The sequence below is a fragment of the Vespa mandarinia genome, chromosome 9, assembly GCF_050613455.1.
Source record: "Vespa mandarinia isolate Hongniang chromosome 9, ASM5061345v1, whole genome shotgun sequence".
NCBI lineage: Eukaryota > Metazoa > Arthropoda > Insecta > Hymenoptera > Vespidae > Vespa > Vespa mandarinia.
Genome location: NC_140818.1, coordinates 7028645 through 7050992, shown reverse-complemented (window position 1 = coordinate 7050992; position 22348 = coordinate 7028645). Strand labels below are relative to the sequence as shown.

The following is a 22348-nucleotide window of genomic DNA, read 5'->3' as shown; positions in this document are numbered from 1 at the left end:
TCGAGAGTACGCTAGGCGGACACATCAACCACGAATTTAATTGAAGGGATAATGATATCGATACAAACCACAACTTTTTCTTTTTTTTTCAGTTTTAATAAGTGATTTTAAAAAACGACGTTTGTCTAAACAAATTGACCAATTAGTCAATAATGATAATTGTTCTATTGAAATTGTGCGATAATATTTACTATTAGAATTGGATCTAATTTTTGTTATAACGTCAATGGCTATTTTTGATTTTATTTAACAAAAATTAAAATCGAAGGAAAGAATTACGTAATACGTAGTGTGTCCTTTATCATTTTTGATATATCCTAGAAATTCTTTAAGGACAAAATCTATTATCCACGGAGAAAGAGAAGGAAGGAGATAGAAGAAGAAGAAGAAGAAGAAGAAGGAGAAAAGGAAGCTTTTCTCGTCCAAAAAGCTCGCATAACGCGTGAGCCCTACCTGAAAGTTTTATTGTTACTTGGAAACATCTTGCTGCTGCTCCCCAAGTATATAATTCCATTGTAGAATGATATGAAGAAAGAGTAAAAAGGAGAACGTTTAATGTATCAAAAAAAAAAAAGCAAAAAAACAGAAACGAACGTCGCCAAAGAAAAAAATTACTAAATAAATAACAAAGAAAAAAAAAGCAAAAAAAGAAGAACTCTAACGTTTCCAACTGCTCTATATTGTTTTATTTATGTCTGTAAAGACACCGTTGTAAGGGCAATAACAAGAAAATAATAACGACAAATATATCATTTTGGTTAGAAATTAAATAAGTTAGAAAATATATATCAACGATTATTAATGGGTCAACACCGATGATCAATAGCGTCTTAAGAATAATATATTAATAAAAACATTTATACTTACTTACATTTATATTTACTTGATGAGAAGACTCGATGAAAATACTGAATAAGTAGGACAAAGTAAAAAATAGATCCATATGATCATCTTCGTCTGGTTTCATGAATAAAATTTTAATCTAAGCACACCTTAAGTTTGAATTAAATCTTACGTCTTTTTAATTAAACCTTATATCGATTTACATCAATGAAAAAAGAAAAAAAAAATTCTAGACATATTTTACGATTGAATAAACAGTTCTAATTGGTCGATCAGATCGCGATATAAAAAAAAAATCTAATTCTTTTTCTTTTTCTTCCCTTTTTTCTTTTTTTTTCTTTTCTTTTCTTTTCTTTTTTCTCTCTTTCCTTTTTAATTTCTTTTCTTTGAAAAATCCGTGCTCTTAACGCTTCGAGTAGCATATAAATGACGTGATTGCTTAAACGTAGGATAAAAATAAATTACTCGCAACATCTCGGTAAAATCCAACGCTCGTACAACCTGAAACGATCCGCACAAATTTATTTGCGCGAAGAAGCATGAAAGAACACGCATTCGACCCTCTCCTCGTTTCGATAGGGCCGGCTATAAAAGGATCACTTGGGGTCAGCTTAAAGCGATTTACTGTTTCAGTAGGTTTATTGTATAGGTCATCGATGTAAGGACCGAATATGTGAATTTGTTCGTACACGTAGCTATAATAAAGATAAGGAAAGAAAGAAAGAAAAAAAAAAAGAAAAAAAAAGGAAAAAGAAAAAAAAAAATACATATAAAAAAAGAAAAAACTTGGTAAGGGTAAACGATCGATTCCACGATTTGTCTCGTATCGATGATTTGCGATTGACTTTCTTTCGACAAAAACAAACTTTCTCCCCTTCGACCTTTTTTTATCCTATTTCGACCCTATACAATAAAAAAAAGCTGCGTGTTCAACCATTATTTCACAATTATTTCTTATCGTCGAAGACTACTCTTTTATGTGATCGAATATCGATTATATTTCTTCGAAGAAATTTTATCTATTTTAAGATTATTTTACATCATCTTGTCTTATCGTTCATTGCTCTTTCTTTCTTTCTCTCTCTCTCTCTCTCCCCCCCTCTCTCTCCCTCTCTCTTTCTTTCTCTTGTACCTTCTGAAGTAAAATCCTAGTTTATTTTAAAGTCGAGTTCTATATTACCGACGAATTTCTAGAAATAGATAGTAGTGGCAGCGATTGGTAGAAATTACAACTACGTATGTTGAACTGTTTAGAGATTATTGTATATGAGCTATTTTGATAAATTATTGAATCGTTGTTAATATAATTATACGATACTGATTAATACAATAGTATTTGCATTCTTTACAATAATAATAATAATAATAATAATAATAATAATAATAATAATAATAATAATAATAATAATAATAAATTTTAGAACGCAAGGAATATTGATATATAATAGTATCGATAATATTATAATTCGTTTATATAATAATGTAAAAATGAATAATTAAAACAGAATTATTAATATATTAAATACGAGCACGATGTTATCGGAACGAAATGTTACAGCAGACTGAAAGGTACAGTGATCGACCTCTGTAGATATATATAAATAATAAGCTCTTAAACCGTATGTTTACGTCATTCGTCTCTCGTTTATTTACGTTCTCTGAACTGAAAATATGTTTTCGTTCATTATTTTCATTGTCAGAAAATTTCAGATTAATATAATATCGTATTAAAATCAGATTACAATGAGATTGAATTATTATAAATAATTATTCATATTCGTTAATTCCTTTTTAACTTTTCATTTGTATTTATATTACAAATTATTACATAATCGTGTTAACAGACAGTAGTGACATCATCGTAACTGTGACCGACCGAGTAAACGTTTGAAATATTTTTATCTTCGTAGTTTTGGCTATCCTGATTGAAGATTATCATAACCTCTTTTCAACTTCATCGTCAGGCATAAAATTCTTAAGGTTTAATTATAAAAGGATAAGTGAAAAGATTTCATTACTGAATGACGACAACTGATCCATGCAAAGTATTTGCATGTAAATTGCAAAAGTGTTTAAGAGGTTAGTATTTTAATGCTCAATAAAATTAGCAGTACGTAAAAGAAATAAGATTTTAGGTCTTTTATTTTTAATACGTATATATATATATATATATATATATATATATATATATATATATATATATATATATATATTTATTAAATTTCTTGTTTATCACAGAAAACGTATATCAGCCTTCTCGTTGCGAAGATATATTAGAAGATATAAGACAATGTTGTATAAAGCATGGTGCACGTTCTATCGTTTGTGAGGGAATAGATACATCCAAACCGTATGAGCATAATACCATTGATTATGTAAGTATTATATCATATACAATTTATTTTAAATTATGATTGTTTCAATTATAAATTATTAATTCCTTCTTTTTTTATATTTAATTTCAGAGGAAAGTAATTAGATAGATTATGAAATCGAAAATAAATTTTATACACAGATATCCATTATTCTTTGTTAGTACAATAACAATAGTATCGTTTTCTATTATATATGGTAAAGTTTTTTACAATATGTTTAGGAGTGCAACACAAGAGGAAATTGTTGCATATGAATTACATAAACAATATATAAAGGAACAATTTAGAAATAAAAAAAATTAATATGGAAGCTGTAAAGAGTGCAAAGGATAGATTTAAAAAATATCCTTTATTAATAGCACAGTGTGAAGAGACTGCAAAACAGTACGCTCTGTGTGTGTTAGAAAAAAAGACCCTTCGTAAAAATGATTGTGAAGTAGAATTTGCACGTTTCAAAGCTTGCTTAGTAAAGGCTGCTGTCAATAAAAATACACGATTGTAAACAATGAATAATATTAGAAAACTTTAATTCATGATTTAATTGTTACTTGTATTCCAAACATTTATTTTAATCCAAAATGGATTTGTCATTGTTTAAAAAGCATTGCATAATTGCTTTTTTTCTGAGAATAATATTAGTGGTGTATGCAAACTTTCATGATAATTATTTTAATGTGCCGTATACGGATATTGATTACAAAGTATTCACAGATGCTGCAAGGCACATAACAGAAGGTGATACGCCATTTAAACGTCACACTTATCGTTATACACCACTCTTAGCTTTTCTTTTGATTCCAAATATTTATATACATAAAGACTTTGGTAAAATTTTCTTCTCTCTAATAGACATCGTAGTGGCAATATTTATAAGAAGAATACTTACGCGACAAAGATGGAATGACAAGATAGTAAATATTAGTGTACTTCTTTGGTTATATAATCCACTTACAATAATTATTTCTACTAGAGGCAATGCAGATACTTTAGCAGTAATATCAGTTATTTTAACGTTAGATTTTCTACAAAGAGATCAATTTCTTTTAGCTGGATTAATTCATGGCTTTTCTATACATTTCAGATTATATCCAATAATATTTAGCCTTGCTATGTTTCTATCTATTAAAAAATATAATCGTTTTATACCGAATTTAAATCAATTTAAATTTGTCAGTGGATGCGCATTTTCTTTACTTTCATTGACTGGATTCAATTATAAACTTTATGGTTATCAATTTTTATATGAAAGTTTTCTCTATCATTTAACGAGAACGGATGTTAAGCACAATTTTTCAGTTTATTTCTATATGTCCTATTTGTCATCTGAAATCGAATCGAATATGTTAAAAAAAATTTTAACATTATTACCGCAAATAATGTTGTTGCTATCACTGTCATACAAATACTCAGATAAATCTGATCTACCGTTTGCGTTATTCACTCAGACTATGGTAATTGTAATGTACAATTCAGTAATGACGTCTCAATATTTCTTTTGGTTTTTATCACTTTTACCAGTTTGCTTACCAAACATAAAAATGAGCAATTCTAGATCTATAACTTTAATTTCTGCTTGGATCTTGAGTCAAGGTATATGGCTATTCTTTGCTTATCTGTTAGAATTTCAAGGGATCAATACGTTTTCATTTATATGGATTTCAGGACTTTTGTTTTTTACTATTAACGTTAAAATTTTGATGGATCTTATTCGTTGTTACAAAGTATCATAAGTCTTCTCCAATTATATTTTATTTATATCCTAGTTATATAAATTTTTTAATTAGAAAAGGAATTAATTTTAATATTCGCATTTCATAAAATTGTTAATACGAATTGTTAAATTTATCCTGACATTGAATAAACGATTAAAGAATATCCTTTTGTCATACGTGTCAAACCCATCATATTTTTATATTTATATAACGACAATAAGGATATCAAGATTTGTCACGTTTCTCTTATCTCGTTTTATTTTTGCAGGAATACAAAATACTTATTTACAGATAGTTTTGTAAAGTAATAGTGATAGATTCTTAAAAGGAATGTAGATATAGTAATGATACAATAATAGTAAATCTTATTGTATAGTAATCTAGAATAACTGTGAGCAAGAACATTTCTTGGATCATCTTCAGAAATATTTTTTTTTTCGTCGCTTATGTAATCTAAGCTTGCTAATTAACGTGACGTCGATATCATCGGGTCATTCCGCGTTTTTTATAATTCATCTGGATTCATCTTATGTTCATCTCGATTTTCGTGAATGTTTTCTCTTTATATATATATATATATATATATATATATATATATATATATATATGTATTAAGGAATATATAATATATCCATTAAAACGCGGCATTTTAATCTTAAGACGATTTAACCCAAATCACAGTACGCCAAGAAACAAATAGTAGACGTTTTTATATCTACATGTCACCACGGCAGATGATAAAGTGCAACATATAAAAATAGCATTTTCTTTCATTGCTTTCGTTACAACTTACTGAATTGTGTGTGCTATGTGAAATAATCTATTTTATCTTTTCGATTCCCTCGAGAGAATATAATTGGTACATGATTTTTATTTAAAGCATACGTCGCTTTAAATAAAAATCGGACGAATAACGATAAAGTCGAAGTTCTAGGCCCTTTCGTTTTCTTTTTTCTTTTTCTTTTTCTTTTTTCTTTTTCTCTTTTTTTTTTCTCTTCCTTTTTTTTCCTTTTATTTCTTTCTTTTTCTTTTTCTTTTTCTATTTTTTTTTTCTTTTTTTTTTTAGCTACTGAAAATGTATTCCAGTGTATAACATACATTTATAGGCTGTGGAATTTTTTATGAGATACACACTTACGTACGTACATACGTATGTATGCATATAAGTATGTATGTATGTATGCATGTATGTATATATGTATGCATGTATTTATATGTATATCTGTATTTAAGTTTCACATATCGTCGATAAATTAATTTCGATGTCGCGGATGATCTCCGAAAAATTCTTACATCGAGAATAATAGAAACGCATTGTACTTCGAGGTACGAGAATAATAAATGAAAAAAAAAAAAAAAAAAAAAAAAAAGAAGAAAAAAAAAATAAAAGACATCGCATTGTTGGCGTTGATCGAGTAGAAACGTTTGATTCTAAAAGCCTTCGAGGATATTCTTCGAGGAAAACTATCTTTTACAAAGTTTATACATATACAAGAAGAAAGTGCAAGAAGAATCTCGATTAATGATCCCTACCCTCGTGCATTATTTATATTCCTTTTGTATATTTCTGAAAACGATGCAACATTCGATGCGTTCGGCGTACTTCGTTCTATTTTTTTGTTCTCATATTTTTTTTTTTGTCTTTTTCTTTCTTTCTTTTTTTCGTTTTTTTTCTATTTTCTTCTTTTGTTTCATTAATTCATTTCTTCTGTTTCTTTCTTTTCCCTTTTTTTTTTCTTTTTGTTTTTTCTTTTTTTTTTTTTGTTTTTTTTTTCTTTTCTTTTTTTTTTTTTTTCCTTTACAAAATGTCCGAGACAGAGTTCGTGATCGTTTCCTCGATCGATTTGTTATTCATTTCGCGTCGATGATAAATTGAAAAAAAAGAAAAAGAAAAAAAAAAGATGTAGAAAAAAAAGAAGGAAGGAAAATGTAACGTAACTCGCTGCAACGACAAAAGAAAGAGTTTATGGGGCGGGGGGGTGGGGGGAAATGAAGATAAAATAAAAAGATGAGAAAAAAAAAAGGAAGAAGAAGTAGAATAAGTTGAAAAAAAACCTGACGAATATTTTACGTATAAATGAGGGAAACATCGTACGTACCACAAGGAGCTACTATGGCAGATGTTTAATAAAATATAACAGTAGCGATACACATTGCACCCTATGAGAAAGTATAAAATAAACGGCACCTGTGCCTACTTAACGGATAAGCACATAAATCGGTGAACTATAAATAATCGTTGACATTAATCACATAGTAATAATTATAATAATATCTCGATATACAATAAGACTTTGAAAAAATATACATCGTAATAATGACGCGTATTGTGAATTACGCTTGTTCTGATGTTTTTTTTTTTTTATTTTCTTTTTTTTCTTTTTCTTTTTCTTTTCCTTTTAATCCTTTAATAGGATACACACGATCGAATTTGTAATAAAAGTCTCAAAACTATTGTATAACTTAATTAAAATTATAATATATATATATATATATATAAGATTTAAAAATAAAAAAAGAAAAATTAAAGCACTCGATGCACACAAATCTTCTCGTGCGATGACGTACACGGGGCGTAAACTCAATAAATGTACACAACGTAAAATAAAATTCTCTTTGGTCTCTCTTTTCTTTTCTTTTCTTTTCTTTCCTTATCTTCTTTCTTTCTTTCATTCTTTCTTTCTTTCTTTTTTTTTTTTTTTACAAGTACTAACAGCAAACAAAAAAAAAAAAAAAAGAAATACACTTCGCTTTTATCATATTTCCATTCTCCTTTTGTTATTTAATAATCTAATACTTCGACTTATCTCTCTTCTTTTGCGAACAAAATGCAGAGCTCAACGTTGTGCATCGTTCAAAAATCGTGCTTTCTGTTCCCTGCGAAGAGACGATCGAATATATATATATACATAAAAAAAAAAAAGAAAAAAGAAGAAAAAAAAAAGGAAGATAAAAAAAATATAATGAGAAATACATAATTAATATTCGAAGATATTTTTAACGTGAAACGAAAAGAACGTATTAGGCAGTTAAGAAGAAAAACATGATTTTAAATGATAAAAATAAAGTTATTCGTCTCTAACGTTTCAAAATAAAGATCGATATAAACGGTAAATAGTCTTTGTACTTGTATTATTTCATAGTATATAATCATTTTTCCTTGTGTACGATGTGCGATAATGAATATTACTAACTCGACGTACATTAGACCGAAGATTACGAAGAAATAAAATGAAAAACTCGTGATGGACGTTAGCGATACTCGGATAAAGAGTTGGCACACTGTCATATTGAAGTAGATCGATGAATTTGTGTTGTATAAATTGTCAAGCTATCATTCTATCTCTCTCTCTCTCTCTCTCTCTCTCTCTCTTTTTCTCTCATATCATTCTTAAACACTTTCTTTCTCTTTCTCTCTTTCTCTCTCGTTCTCTTAAATGAATTTCATTCATATTCTTGCATACTTCCTCTCTCTCTCTCTCTCTCTCTTTTTCTTTTTCTCTTTTTTTTTCTCATTCTCACACTCATTCTTTCTCCTCCTTGTCATTTATTAATTATTTCATTTTTTCCCCTTTTCTTTTTCTTTCTTTCTTTCTTTGTTTTTTTTTTTTTTTTTTTTTTTTTTTTTATCAAACGGAAGATCTTCTTGTGCTAAAGATGCATGATCCTTGCTAGCGTCGCATATGCCGGACTTTTATGCTACAGGTACATCTGAGGAATTCGGAATTGAATCATTAACTTAAATCGAGAACGAAATCAAACGATTGACTCGTTTTTCTTTTTCTTTCTTTTTTTTTTTTTTTTTTTCGATCATCGGTTAATTATCGGCTTGTCAGTCGGTGCGATGAGAACAATCTTCTTATAAAAAAGGAAAATACAATGAATCTTTCTCTTTTCACATATCATACTATTGATAAGTATAAAATTGTAACGATCGTTCGTTATAACAAATATTTCATATTTTTTTTTTTTTAATGTGAGATAGTTTGAAATGTTTTATGATCATTATGTAGCATATTTACAGCGCGTACTGAAAATGAATTTATGCGGTTCGCCATCAAAATACGACGCATTTTATTCCATCCTCCGATATGCAATTTTCCTTTTAACAAAACGTACGTTTGTTTATCTATCTTTCTTTCTTTCCTTCTTTCCTTCTTTCTTTCTTTCCTTCTTTATTTCTTTGTTTATTTACTTTTTTTTTCTGCTTTATTTTATTATTTCTCGACGAATGAATGTTTTGATCGTTGTTAAAAATGTATCTAGGACATGATGAACATGTATTATCAATAATGGAAATTATCGTAAAAGATTTGACGAACGATCAATAATCCGTTATTCGGCGAATTTGATCCATCATCTTTCGATCGTTTCGAAAGAATTTCTCTTTTTAACATTTACAAAGTTTGCCATTTAATAGGTCGATAAACTATTTACAATAAAATTTTCAACTAGCACGATTAAGGAAGAATCCTTGGTGGAAGGGATGATAGTTGGGAGAGAAAAGGGATGGATTAATGAGGGAGGAAATAGGCAAGGGGAACGGAGGAGGTAGGAGAGAACCAATCCATTCGTTATTCGCGCGAATTTACCTCTATAATTCATTTACTTTTTCTTTAAATCACGATGCCTATGGTCGTAGTATTTAAACGTCGACGACAATGGGACGCACACGCGAATTTAGACAAACGTTGTGTATTTATTTCTAAGCGAAAGCCATTGAATGTTTTATACTCCTTTCTTTCTTTCTTTCTTTCTTTCTTTTTTTTTTTTTTTGTATTTCGTCACAATGGTCGATCGATTTACTAATTAATAATAATTGTAAGTAGGATTTGCGGTACAAAGAATCTTGTTTTACAGTGTACGTTACGACTTATTTATACTATTGTGCACATAATTTCTATCGTTTCGTAGTATCCTCTTTTTTCTCTTTAGTTTTTATATTTACTTTTTTGGTTTTTTTTTCTTTCTCTTCTTTTTTTTCTTTTTTTTTTTCTTTTTTTTCTCATCCTCTCCTTTTCGTATTCTTCTCTTGTAAATCGCACGATATCAAATGTATCTTAACGAGGATTATGAGATTTCGCGGTTACGATTTGCTATCGTGCACAGGGGGAAAACAGTCTTTTTATATTAAGAAATATTTCTCAATGTTTTAATGAATGATACGTGAGGTCGTAAGTATTCTTCTATTTACGATGATTATGATTAATTTTTGACTATTTTTCCGAATTGGATAAGGCAAAGATCGTGCGATCAATCTCGTAGATGATCTTTACGTGAAATCGAAGAGTGTGGATTCATTAAGGAAAAAAAAAGAAAAAAAAAGAAAAGAAGAAAGAAAAACAAAGAGGGATAAACGAGAAAAGATAAGAAATAAAAACAAAGGAAACAACAAGGTGGAAAGATTAAATGTTCGAATTAGTAATGGAAACTTTGTTTTCTTTTTCTTTTTTCGGAATGGACGATCGTGATCCCGCACGTCGAATTTTCCATTTTTCTGCTTAAATAATTATCGATCAATTTAAATGAGTCATATATATATATATATATGTGTGTGTGTGTGTATGTATGTATATAGAAAGATATAATCAAAAAAAGATTGTTCATCTTGCTTTGGTAACAAGAAGATAAATGACAGGGCATTCGCATAAGATTAGCGATTTATCTATTTGGATATCTATCTATCTATTGATCGATCAAGAATCCTCAGTCGTCCCTCCTTTTTTCTCTCTTTCTTTCCTTTTTTTTCCTTTTTTCCTTTTTTCTTTTTGAATTCTCATCAATTTGTTTCGATAATCTTTACGATCAATTCTTCGTTCTTCCTTTCGTACATTCTTTCGTTCGTTCGTTCGTTCGATCATTTCCAATCTCATTAAATCGTGTACATACTTTCCTATGCGCTCTGCGAAAAAGCTTAACATCGAGAAAAATATGGGGGTATATATTATCTCCTATGTCGATTCAGTCGAATTCGAAATAGATTATATCGAGTATCAATGCGACGTTACACGCAATACGTTTCACGATAGTACGCAAAAAGAGTGCTCGAGTTTCTCTAAAAAGTCACTTTTCGTTTCACGATTAAAGGCGACTCGGTCGTTTTCATTTTACGAGCTATTTTTTGCTTTTCTTTCTTTTTTTTTTTTTTTTTCTTTTTTACGAAGAGAGAAAACAAAGAAAGAAACATTTCCTTCAGTTTTCTCTTTCCTATTGTATATGTATATATTTATATAATGTACATATATATATATATATATATATATATATATATATATCTACATATAATTATATTTATGTACAAAACGAACATTACGTTTATTCGTCATCGGAGATTCATCGAAAATCACGAAGAATATCGAAATGAAGACGACCGAGTCGACGGATAAACTTTGCGAAACAGTAGTTTAATAGGCCATAATAATTCCTAGTCTTAAAGTATGAAAAGTATCAACAAATTTGAAAAACCACTTCCACGTTCGCACAAGTAGACACACTTTTAATTACCATTTATCCACTTCTCTCTTCTTCTTTAGCGAACCTTAATTAGTCATTAGATTGCCTAGGAGTTTTGCCTTTAAAACAGCATAAATTGGCCTGCGCAAAGTTTTCTTTTTATACATATTCTTTCTACTAATACAAATTTTAACAACCACTTCCAAAATGAGTATTATTAGAGATAATTATTTTTTTTAATAATAATTTATGACTAATAAGTCGTATTAACGATCCGATCACTTTGTGACATAGTATAATAATTTCTATTTCCCTCTCTCTCTCTCTCTCTCTCTCTCTCTCTCTCTCTCTCTCTATTTCTCTCTTTTTCTCCATCTCTCCATTTTTTTCTCTTTAAAGAAATGAATGCAATTTTTTTTTCTTTTGTTAATAAACTAATGAGATCGTCTGTTTAAATGTTTAGAAGGAAACTTTGCGGAAGCCTTTCTTTATTTTTATTCTCTCTTTCTCCCTTTCTCTCTCTTTCTCTTTCTCTTTTTTCTCTCTCTCTCTCTCTCTCTTTCTCTCTTTCTCTCTTTCTCTCCTTTTTCTTCTTTATCTTCTTCTCTGACTAAAGGCGAAGAAATCGATATACAATTTAATTAATAATTGACCGATAAACAATTAATACGTATCAGGGTGATAACCGTGGCAAGAAGGCGTAAACTTCTATGATTCAAACGACATAAACTTTTCTAATTTTAACATCGCCACGTACCACCCACTTTACATTGATTGTTAATTACTTATCGCAGTATACTTTATTAACCTACGTTTCTCCTTTCTTTTTTTATCATCTCCCTTGTTCTTTTATTTACGATAGAAATGGTGTTTGACTATGTGAATATATATACATATATATACATACGTACATATATATATATATGTATATGTATACATATACATATATATATATATATGTATGTATATACGTAAATCCTTTCTCTATGCACACATTACACACGTACATACACACATATACGCACAGAAAGACGCGCGCGCGCGCATGTATTCTAACACGTGTTCACGTGCAAACTCAATGCGAGAAAAAGAAAAAAAAAAAAAAAAGAAAAAAAAAAAGAAAAAAAAGAAAAGAAAAATGCATACAACACACAGAACACTCGTTCTTTTTTCTTACGTTCTTTCGTATATCTCTTTCATTCGTTGAATATACATACACGGTGAATTTCTTAATGTGTGTATTCGAATCTCTCTATACATCTCGAAATTCCATTTAAGCATTTTACATACGGAGTATATCATTACGATAAGCTCGATAAGAAGATTGAGAATTGAAATTATATAATGTTATTATCGTTACTGTTTAATAGAAAAGGAAAAAAAAAAAAAAAAAGAAAAAAAAAAAAAAGAAAGAATGAAAGAAAAAACGTACAAATTCGTCTCTTATCGATCGCATCGTAATCATTAAAATACCTCCATGTACATAATTATATATAACAAAAGCACGGACGCGCGCGCGCACGCGTACGTTCGTCGATCTCTCCGCTTCTCTCGTTAAAGAGAGGAGAGAGAGAGAGAGAGAGAGAGAGAGAAAGAGAGAGAGAGAAAGATAAAAAGAGAAAGAGAGAGAGAGAGAGAGAGAGAGAAAGAGAGAGATTACAGTAGAGACAGAAAAAACAAAGAGAGAGAAAACGAGCGACCGTAAACGCGATCGCGCACGCGACTTCTTTATTTATTTATTTACTTTTTTTTTTTTCTGCGCGCTTAAGATAAAGATTTTCGAAATCTTAAGTAGTTAACAGTAACATCGGGGCATCATGAGAAATGTACAGTATAATGATTTCATTCGATTTACAATAGACGCGACGATTCACGAATCGAGACGAATCTCGAACTTAAGAAATGATTGTGTTTACGTGTACGTAAGTATATATCCCTGTGTATAAGTATATTTATATATACACATATATATATATATATATATATATATTATACAGGGAATATATATTTATATAGTATACATACATTGTTCAAAAATTCGATGCACCCGGCATCGAAGATGTAGAATAATGAAGATCTAAACGTTCTTTAATCTTATTGCTCGAGAATGATCGACACGATCGCGTAAATCGTTCGCAATTTATGTATGTATTTAAGAGCGAGATATGCACATAATGATTCACAGTTATAAAACTAACTAAAGACCTTAAGAGATACGCCGAGCGACGTCAAGAGTCGTTTTTATTTACACAAAAGTATATTACACGCTTTGTTAGAATGATACGTAAATATGTATATGTATATACATATGTAGGTTTTATCGTGTACGTGTATATGCATGTGTATATATTTATATATAAACATATCTATCAAGAAGATTCAAACGTATTCGATCCATAATCGTATATCGTTCGTTATCTCGAAAAAGATTTAAGAAGAGAAAAAAAAAGAAATAAAGAAAAAAAGAAAAAGATTAAAAAAAAAAAAAAAAGAAAAAGGAAAAAATTAAAAAACAAAATACACGACAGTAAACCTCGTGTTTGAGTATTCATGCTTTTTCAACGATACTTCCGTCGATGTTCAAAGCGAATCTGCGATGGTCTGATCCCTAAAGCGCAGCCTTTCCACGGATCAACGTCTTTTAATAATTGATAGGCTACCCTGTTTCGTTATCTTTTTATTTATTTCAACGGCTTTATCAACGGATGTATCGTTTGCTATGCTTTAAGGATCAACCTTAACGTAGATCATCGACGAGGAACGACACATTCGTAAAAAAATTTTGTGTGTACATATATATATATATATATATATATATATATATATATATATATATATACATATATATACATATATATACATATATATACATATATATATATATATTTCTTTTCACTTTGAATTTGATTTGATCGTTTATTTCTCTTTTATCCTCGTGAACGAGTTACGAATTCGCAATCGCTTCAATGTAGAAATACGATATAAACGTCGAGAGAAAGCAAGCAAGGAACGAGTTTCGAAATTCAAGATAAAATTGTATTTTTTGTCGAAAAGCGTTAATTGCTTTTCGTCATTTATAATTTTATATCGCTATTAATATTATTATTATTATTATTATTATTATTATTATTATTATTATTATCATTATTATTATTGTTATTATTATTATTATTATTATTATTATTATTATTATTATTATTATTATTATTATTATTATTATTATTATTTTATCTATTACTATCGTTATTGTTATTATCCTTACTCGAGGAATATATTTACAGGAAGCCGTTCGCCAATTACAAACGTGCTTATTTCAAATAGAGTTTTGCCATTTTTTTTTCTCTCCTTTTTTTTTTAGCGCCATCAAAGAAACCTATATAGGCCCTAGGATTCGTATTGACAAAGGATGCATATGTATATATGTATAATATCGTAATAATACGTCTAACCAGTTTGTGCTATCTAATTTTATAAACGCGACCCGTATTTTGAATACTTCGGGGGTTACGGAAAGAGATACCAATATCTATTTTCAATCTTCGTTTTCGGTTTTCGGGAGTTGGCGGAAGGAGGGAAGTGAGGGAAGGGAGGGAAAGTAGAGGAGGAAGGGTTTTTATTGCAATATCAAAATCCCATGCGAGAACCGATCCTATATATTGCACTTTCCGTTTATTCCTTTACCATCTGTTTTCCCTCTCTACGGATAACGTTGAAAAAGAAGGTTGAGGGAAAAAAAGAAAAAAAAAAAGCAAAAAAAAAAAGAAGAGAAAAAAGGAAAAGGACAAAAAATCATAAAGAGAACAAAAACAGAAATAGTCCGATTGATATTAATCCTTTCCCTTGCTATGTGGGGGTGGGGGCGGGAGGGCGGATTCAAAATTCCATTAGTCCGTCGACTATTTAAATCGAAAACGGAGGAAAAGCGCGTTCCATTGAAATTTTTTCTTTCTTTCTTTCTTTCTTTTTTCCTTTTTTTTTTTTTTGTTGTCAGTATTTGTGATCCGCGCGTGAACATTAAACGTAAATTTAATCGGCTTCGATTCGAAAGAACGCTCGATTTAGAAAATAACAAAACAAAATGAAATGAAAAGAAAAAAAAATATTTGTATATATATTTATATAATAGTATATATATATATATATATATATATATCTGGCAGATCGTAAACGCACCGAACGACGAAGTATACGGAGTCACATTATTTTTCTTTTTACTATCTTTTTTTGTTTTTGTTTCTTTTTTTTTTCTCTCTCTCTCTCTCTCTTTTTTTTTTCACGAATCGCAGTACAATGCTCTCTTTCCGCTAATTAGTTCTAGGAATGCTCAAGAGAGAAAGAGCACATGAAATCGACGTATTCTCGTTCCTCGATTGTTATCTCGACGTTATCATCTCCACGTCATCTCGACGAGAATTTCGTCAGTTCGAACGAATCGTTTAAATGCTTATCGAGATCTAAAATATGTCAGTAGTGGATTGTCGATACCGAGTGGTCTGTTTTCCATATCGAAGAATAATCTATTCTTCGATATATAAATCCGAACGTAACCATCGTTCATAAGCCATTATCCTTACGTTAGCGTATTTCGAGCATTATATTTCTTCTTCTTCTTTCTTCTTTCTTTTTGATCCTCTTCTTCTTTTTTCTTATTCGTCTCGTATTTGAAAAGAGAAATAAGAGAGAACGTATTAGTTCGTTTAACTTTGAGAAACGTTCTCTTGATAAAAATCGTTGAGAGAAACGAACGTCGCTTGAAATTCTTTTGAGAAATTCGAATCGAGAATTTTACCTTCGATGGTCGATCGAGAAGCATCGATTTTCAACGTAGGTGAAATCTTCGTATCGCCTCTGTTACGTACGCTTGTCTCTTTCCCTTTATCTCTACCTTCTTCCTCTCTCTCTCTCTCTCTCTCTATTTTTCTCTTTTTTCCTTTCTCTTTCGTCAACGATTTCTTTCGCCGAAGGACGACGAAGAACGAAGAAAAAAGGCTGATAGGATTACAGGTCGAAATCTTCGTTGGTCCGACGATCAAACGACGGTCGAGGTACCGGTCGAGGATCTACCTGTCCAGTCGAAGAGTTGCCGATCGAAAGGTTTCCTCTCGAATCCTTCTTGATCGAGAACGTAATTTGGATCTCGACAGCTGCTCGATTCGACGATCCTCTCGAAAGCTCCTCTACTTTTACCGTATCCGAAGGTCCTACCTCTTTTCTCTTCTTCTCGATCGACGTACGTCTTTCTTTTCGTCAACAATCTCGTTGCTGTTCGTGGATGATATTCCAAGAGTTCTTCCTGCATTTCCTCCCTCCTTCTTGTTCTATTCTTTATCCAATCTCTCGTATAAACTGACGAGGAAGTTGGAGCTTCGAAGAAACGATGACGTTCAAACGTCGGGGAGTCACGAAGATGACGTTGCTCGACAAGTAATCGATGATCTCTGCTAGCTTTTCTCAATTGCTTTAAAACGAGATCGATGTAGCCCAACATCTCGCCGTTCTCCAACAGCTTCATTCGTTCTCGCCTTATCTCATTTTTCAAGGATGATCCTATCTTTCTTCCGACGAATTCACGTCGACGACGTTCCAACGATGAAATTTGACGAAAACAGCAACGCTCTTGATATTCTTCATCCATTCGATACGCTTCTTCCTCTCGGATACGACTAGGAGCTTCGAAGATGGCGCCTCCCGTGCGTCGTCGATGGTTCTAGTTCGGATAGACCCCCTGGCCTCATACGTGCGTCGCTAATGTTCCTACTGCCGAAGTACGCTTTACGGTTGCCACACCACCGTTTGGCCCTCCGGTTATATAATGCGCTGACAATGGCGCCTGTAAAAATAAAGATTTTGATGTTATACCGGACCATTCATCATACTCCATACAATTTTATATAATATATTCTTCGGTAGTTTTACTTACATATCATTTCAATTTACATTCAATTTATATGTAAATATTCATTTGAAATTCTTATTAAGGTTTTTTTTCTTTTTCTTTTTTAATGAGAAAGAGAGAGAGAGAGAGAGAGAAAACACAAAACAAAATGATAAATAAAATTGTAATAAATATATAATTTATGTAGATTCGATACACATACTTTGTATGTGATTGATTATATCTTATTGATTATAAAATATAGAAGCTGTGGTTTTTTTCTTCTTTTCGTATAATATAACGCATTTCTTTCTCTTGTATTTCTTTTGAATTTAATAAAAAAAAAAAAAAAAAAAAAAAAAAAAAAAAGAGGATAGATGAATGGAAAGGGAAGAGTATACGCGCTCACGTAAATGTTGGTCTTTCCATCGAATTGAATTATTCGTGCGAGAGAACGAAAACCATCTCCATCGTCTGTTTTATGCGACTCGCGTTCACTCGTCTCAACCTTTTTTCTTACTGAGCCCAGAAAAAGAAGTTACTCACGATCGTGTCACTGGTTGTTTGGAAGTGACGTACTCTTTTTCTCTCTCTCTTTCTCTAATTGCATTAAATTTCAAAGGAGTATACGTGCTGAGTTACACATTCGTAAGTTTCGTCAAATTAGCTTATATGTACTTTGTTAATAATTCTTTTGTCGCTAACTAATTTTTGGCTACGTGTTGTTACATTTAATATAAAACATTGCAATTTTCAACTCGCGTAAATATTTGATGTTGTTCCTTTAATAATTCGTTGTTTAATAATGTTATTTAATAATTATATGAACACATACGTATGATTATTATTAAATAAATTTGTAATATTCGTTAAATAATAACGAACGAAATGAACGAAGGAAGAATATAATAAAATAAGCTTGAAAAGGAAAGGCGAATATCGTTTCTACGTTCGTATGTGTTTAACGAGTTAACGCAGAGGATGAAAGAGATAAATTCTAAAGAGATCTCACCTGTGGTCCAGCACCATTCAAGGTGTTTAAGCTATTCATCCTCATTGCTTGAGTATATGGTGGAGGAGCTGGCGTGACTCCGGGCACTGCCGTGTGTGGCGCGTGCCTCAGCTGTTCAGCCGCTGACATCCTGTTACGAGTAATAATCCTTGCGATTAGTTATCGACTCTACCCAAAATAATGAGATTATATTGTTGGGTTAGGTGTGAGAAAGCTACGACGACGAGCATACGATGACCGGGATAAACTTTACCACGGCGTCCATTAAGGAACGAGCATATTGCATAATTGATATTGGCCAAGAGTTTTACGCGAGCGTTATCAAGCGCGTTGTCTTAATCGGTTTCCTGTTCTAACTATGGAGACGTTCGCTTCCATTATCGGCTTAAGTGCTCTAGAGTGTTAAGAAGAGAAAAGTTTGATGTACATGTACATAGATACACACGTATGTTTTTATATGTATATATAGTTTTTATATATATATATGTATATACATATATATATTTATTTATTTATTTATTTATTTATTTTTTAATCGAATCTCAATAGATGAACTTTCTTAGGATCAATTGAAAAGGACAATAATAATAGAAAAGAATTTACTTAAAACCAATATATCGGGAATAGTTTTTGTTGATTTAAGAAAAGTTCCACAAGTTTTACCTGAGATAAGGATTGCCATAGGTCGCAGAAAAACGTGGATCGATGACCGGCGTTGTTTGTGGAGTGGATGTTCCCAAGTTCGCCGAACTCAGTCCAATTTTCTTCGATGCGAGAATTCCGCCGGACGGTATCCTGCTCAAGGATTCCCGTGACGCTCCCATTCCTTGCGTTGTCGGTGGCATGTAGTCCCGCGTGTAATCCACGTATGGCACATAGCCGTTATTGTTGCTCCCGTCCTATGTCGCGTGAGTCAATGCGTTCGAATAATTAGACCGGGTTCGATTTACATACCAAAGGGTTCTATCGATAATGTTTCTGCTTGTTCGAACATGAATGAACATAATTAAGACTGATTTTGAATAGCATTGATTCTACGAATAATTGAAAAGACAATGTAATTCAGTGATTTTCTTTGAGAAATTGAATTTTTTATAAATATTTCGATAACTTACATTATTTTTTGGTGGAAAGGATGGTTCCGTGTAATCTGCGCTATAACGAAAGCCAAGGGGATTCGGAACGGGCCCGGCAAGTGCCAACGCGTTAACTCCTCGAGTGCTTCCTTCACCCTCGCTGTCAAGTGCTGTTACGCTTTCCGCATTGCTAACGCTCGAACCAGCTCGTATGTCCGCTTTGACATCCGAGAGATTGCTGCTTCTATCGCTCTCGCGATATCGATCCGCGTTCGAGTCCGTTTCTTCTGCATTATAACGAATATATATATATATATATATATATATATATATATATATACATACATATATTCATATAAATATCCATGTAGGAAGTTAGCAAAGAAAATGCAATGTAATCTAATGTAATAATAATAATAATAATAATAATACTCACGCATATCGGTTTCTTGTGTTTGTGCCGTCCTCGGTCGTGGCTGTTTAATACGATCGCGACATTGTAGAATGAGTAGAACAATAATCCCAATCAGGATCACGCAGACAACGAGTCCAACGATGATGAGAATCAGTTGCAAATCGACTGGAATCAACGCTAAGCGTCACGCCTAGTTAAAATCTTGCGTGTCAGCTCGCAAACATATGATATTCTATGTGTCTACTTCTTTTTTCTTTGTTAAAAATTTTTTTTACAATTTTTTTGTTTCTTTTTTTTTCCACCTCCGTTCCGTGATCGTTCCGTGAACCCCAGGAATAAATGAGTACACGGAAATGTTCAAACTTTAACCCCGAAACGTTCAAAAGTTCTTTTTTAACGTGGAGAATCGTTGATATCGCGTTTTTAATATAACCGTCCTTGTAAAAGGTAATAATCGCTCTTACCAATACGCTTTCAGAAAAGACCAGAGAGTACAACGTTCTATTACAACGATTTATAAAATTCTCGATGTCAGAGTGAGATAGGATACGACGAGTCACGTTACTAGCGAGTAGAAAGAGGTCGAGTATAAAATGAACTTACTGTGTGCTGTCAGGTTGATTATGACAGAATCCGTGCCGTAACTGTTCGTCACCGTACAGTTGTAATCCCCGAAATAGGTGGATACTGGTTCGACCAATGTGACAGTGCTGACGACCCTCTCCGGCGTGTATTCTTCCTGAACGTAGAACGGCGTATTGTTCAACGAGAAATTGAGCTCACGACCAGCGAAGCTCCATACTACGGATTCCGCTTTTGGCACCGATATCGCAGTGCACTTTACCTGTGAAATCGACGAGAAGAAACGATAGAAAAAGAAAAAAAAAAAAGAAGAAGAGACATAGTTAGGACGGGTTTTCGGGGGTGGAAAGAGAGGATAGGACAGAGGATTAGTGATAGGAATTGATATCGGGCTTAAAAAGGCTAAGGACAAAACAAAAGTTACAAGACATTCGTCTTACTTTTTACATTGACGTAAGAAGAAAAAAAAAAAAGCGGAACAGCATTGAGAAATCTATCGTCACAGAATACTAACCTAAATTTTATTTTATCGATGACAAACGATTTAATTCGTACGTCAGGGATATATGAAAATTCTAGCGATTCGATATGTAAGTTAGATTAAATAGTTTTTCAGACAAAAATAAAATGATTTCAATTATGTCTTATTAATTTATGATTTCCTTTTAATAATATAATAAATACATTATTTCAATGAAAATCTGAAAAATTAATTGTATTTGACAAAACGAACGCATTTAGATTTTTATTATTATTTTTTGAATAAATTTTACGATCTCTCAAAGGAGACAGACATGAAAGGAGATATTCTAGAATTTTGAAGGATAAAAATTACCTTGACCACTCCCTCGTCTGGCACGTACTGAATCCTTTGTGACACTATGCTAGGTGGTCCACGAATGTAAATGTTGGCGGAACCCGTCAGTAAAGGAAAACCTGGTACGTGAGCCTTGCAAAAATAACGTCCTGCTGTCTCAGGACTGACGAAAACGCTTATATTTGGGCTTGTGGCTACCACGTGTTCCGAATCCTCATGGAACCATAGAATCTCGGGTGTGGGATTTCCATCGACGTCGCACTGCAAGATTTCCGTTGCACCATAGTGTGTTTCTACGGAAGCTGGCGAATGTCGAAATTGTGGTCCGTCTGTAAGAACAAAAAATTCGTATCATTTCTCCGATTAAGAAAAGAAATTAATACTTTATCAATTACTCGCTTGATATGCGAACCATTTCACGATACTCTTTTTAAATTGCGCGTGTATAAACTACAGCGTGAATTTTCATAATTTCTCCATTTATACTGTGCGAACTTTACGACTTTCTTCTTTTTTTTTTTTTCTTTCTTTTTTATTTTTATTTTTATTTTTTTCCTTTTCCTCTTTCTTTTCTCTCTCTCTCTCTCTCTCTCTCTCTCTCTCTCTCTCTCTCTTTTAACCGTTGCTACTGCACAGGTCCCCGTTTTTACTACTTAAGGTAATTTCTAGAGTACGTCGAGCGGGCACGGCGGTAAAAATGATTTCGTCTCCGGAGTCGAATTTAAAGTTTCCGCTCGTAAACGTAAAAAGAAAGCTTGTATGTGTATATGTGTGCCCTGGTTATGTTTATTATACACATACACACACGTGCGCGCACGCGCGAGTGCGCGCGAGTGCACTCATATATATATATATATATATATGTATATATATAAATGATCTATGTGTATTACACTCATACGCGTATAGATTTATTCGTATTATACTCACATGTTATATCTAGCGTTTCAGTTTCTTCGCTTTTGCCGACATCGTTATGAACTTCACACTTTACGATCGCATCGTGAAGATCCCGCGTCGCGTTGTGAATGATCATTTCCGTCGTATAGTCTCCGATGACCTTTTTCTCGTTGATAAACCACCTGAAAGGATGAAAGAAAAAGAGTGAGCGATAACGATAAGTATACTCGTCTTTTATTTTTTCTTTTTTTTCTTTTCCTTTTTTTTTTTTCTGTTTCTTTATCTCAA

General features: G+C 31.8%; 3 protein-coding genes across 6 annotated transcripts in view; 2 read left to right on the top strand and 1 right to left on the bottom strand.

Moving 5' to 3' along the window:
* Positions 1-2744: 2744 nt before the first annotated feature.
* On the top strand, positions 2745-3526 carry LOC118440012 (cx9C motif-containing protein 4). The gene is made up of 3 exons (XM_035862432.2): positions 2745-2922; positions 3082-3218; positions 3309-3526. The coding sequence occupies exons 1-3, from the start codon at positions 2865-2867 to the stop codon at positions 3324-3326; spliced, it is 213 nt and encodes a 70-aa protein (XP_035718325.1). The 5' UTR covers positions 2745-2864; the 3' UTR covers positions 3327-3526.
* Positions 3527-3643: 117 nt separating this feature from the next.
* Positions 3644-5093, top strand: LOC118440011 (GPI alpha-1,4-mannosyltransferase I, catalytic subunit-like). The gene has a single exon (XM_035862431.2). The coding sequence runs from the start codon at positions 3797-3799 to the stop codon at positions 4946-4948; it is 1152 nt and encodes a 383-aa protein (XP_035718324.2). The 5' UTR covers positions 3644-3796; the 3' UTR covers positions 4949-5093.
* An 11982-nt stretch (positions 5094-17075) lies between these two features.
* LOC118439856 (irregular chiasm C-roughest protein) overlaps positions 17076-22348 on the bottom strand; it is a 125930-nt gene continuing 120657 nt past the window's right edge. For 2 of the 4 annotated variants that reach the window (XM_035862068.2, XM_085659369.1), the window contains exons 6-13: positions 22091-22242; positions 21179-21489; positions 20365-20605; positions 19783-19938; positions 19386-19633; positions 18934-19169; positions 18271-18400; positions 17076-17213 (exon numbers count right to left, since the gene is read on the bottom strand). In XM_035862068.2, the coding sequence (XP_035717961.1) occupies positions 17115-17213; positions 18271-18400; positions 18934-19169; positions 19386-19633; positions 19783-19938; positions 20365-20605; positions 21179-21489; positions 22091-22242 (1573 nt within the window). In that variant the 3' untranslated portion in view covers positions 17076-17114. The remainder of the gene's footprint in view (positions 17214-18270; positions 18401-18933; positions 19170-19385; positions 19634-19782; positions 19939-20364; positions 20606-21178; positions 21490-22090; positions 22243-22348) is intronic. The other 2 variants (XM_085659368.1, XM_035862069.2) reach the window with 2 other exon arrangements.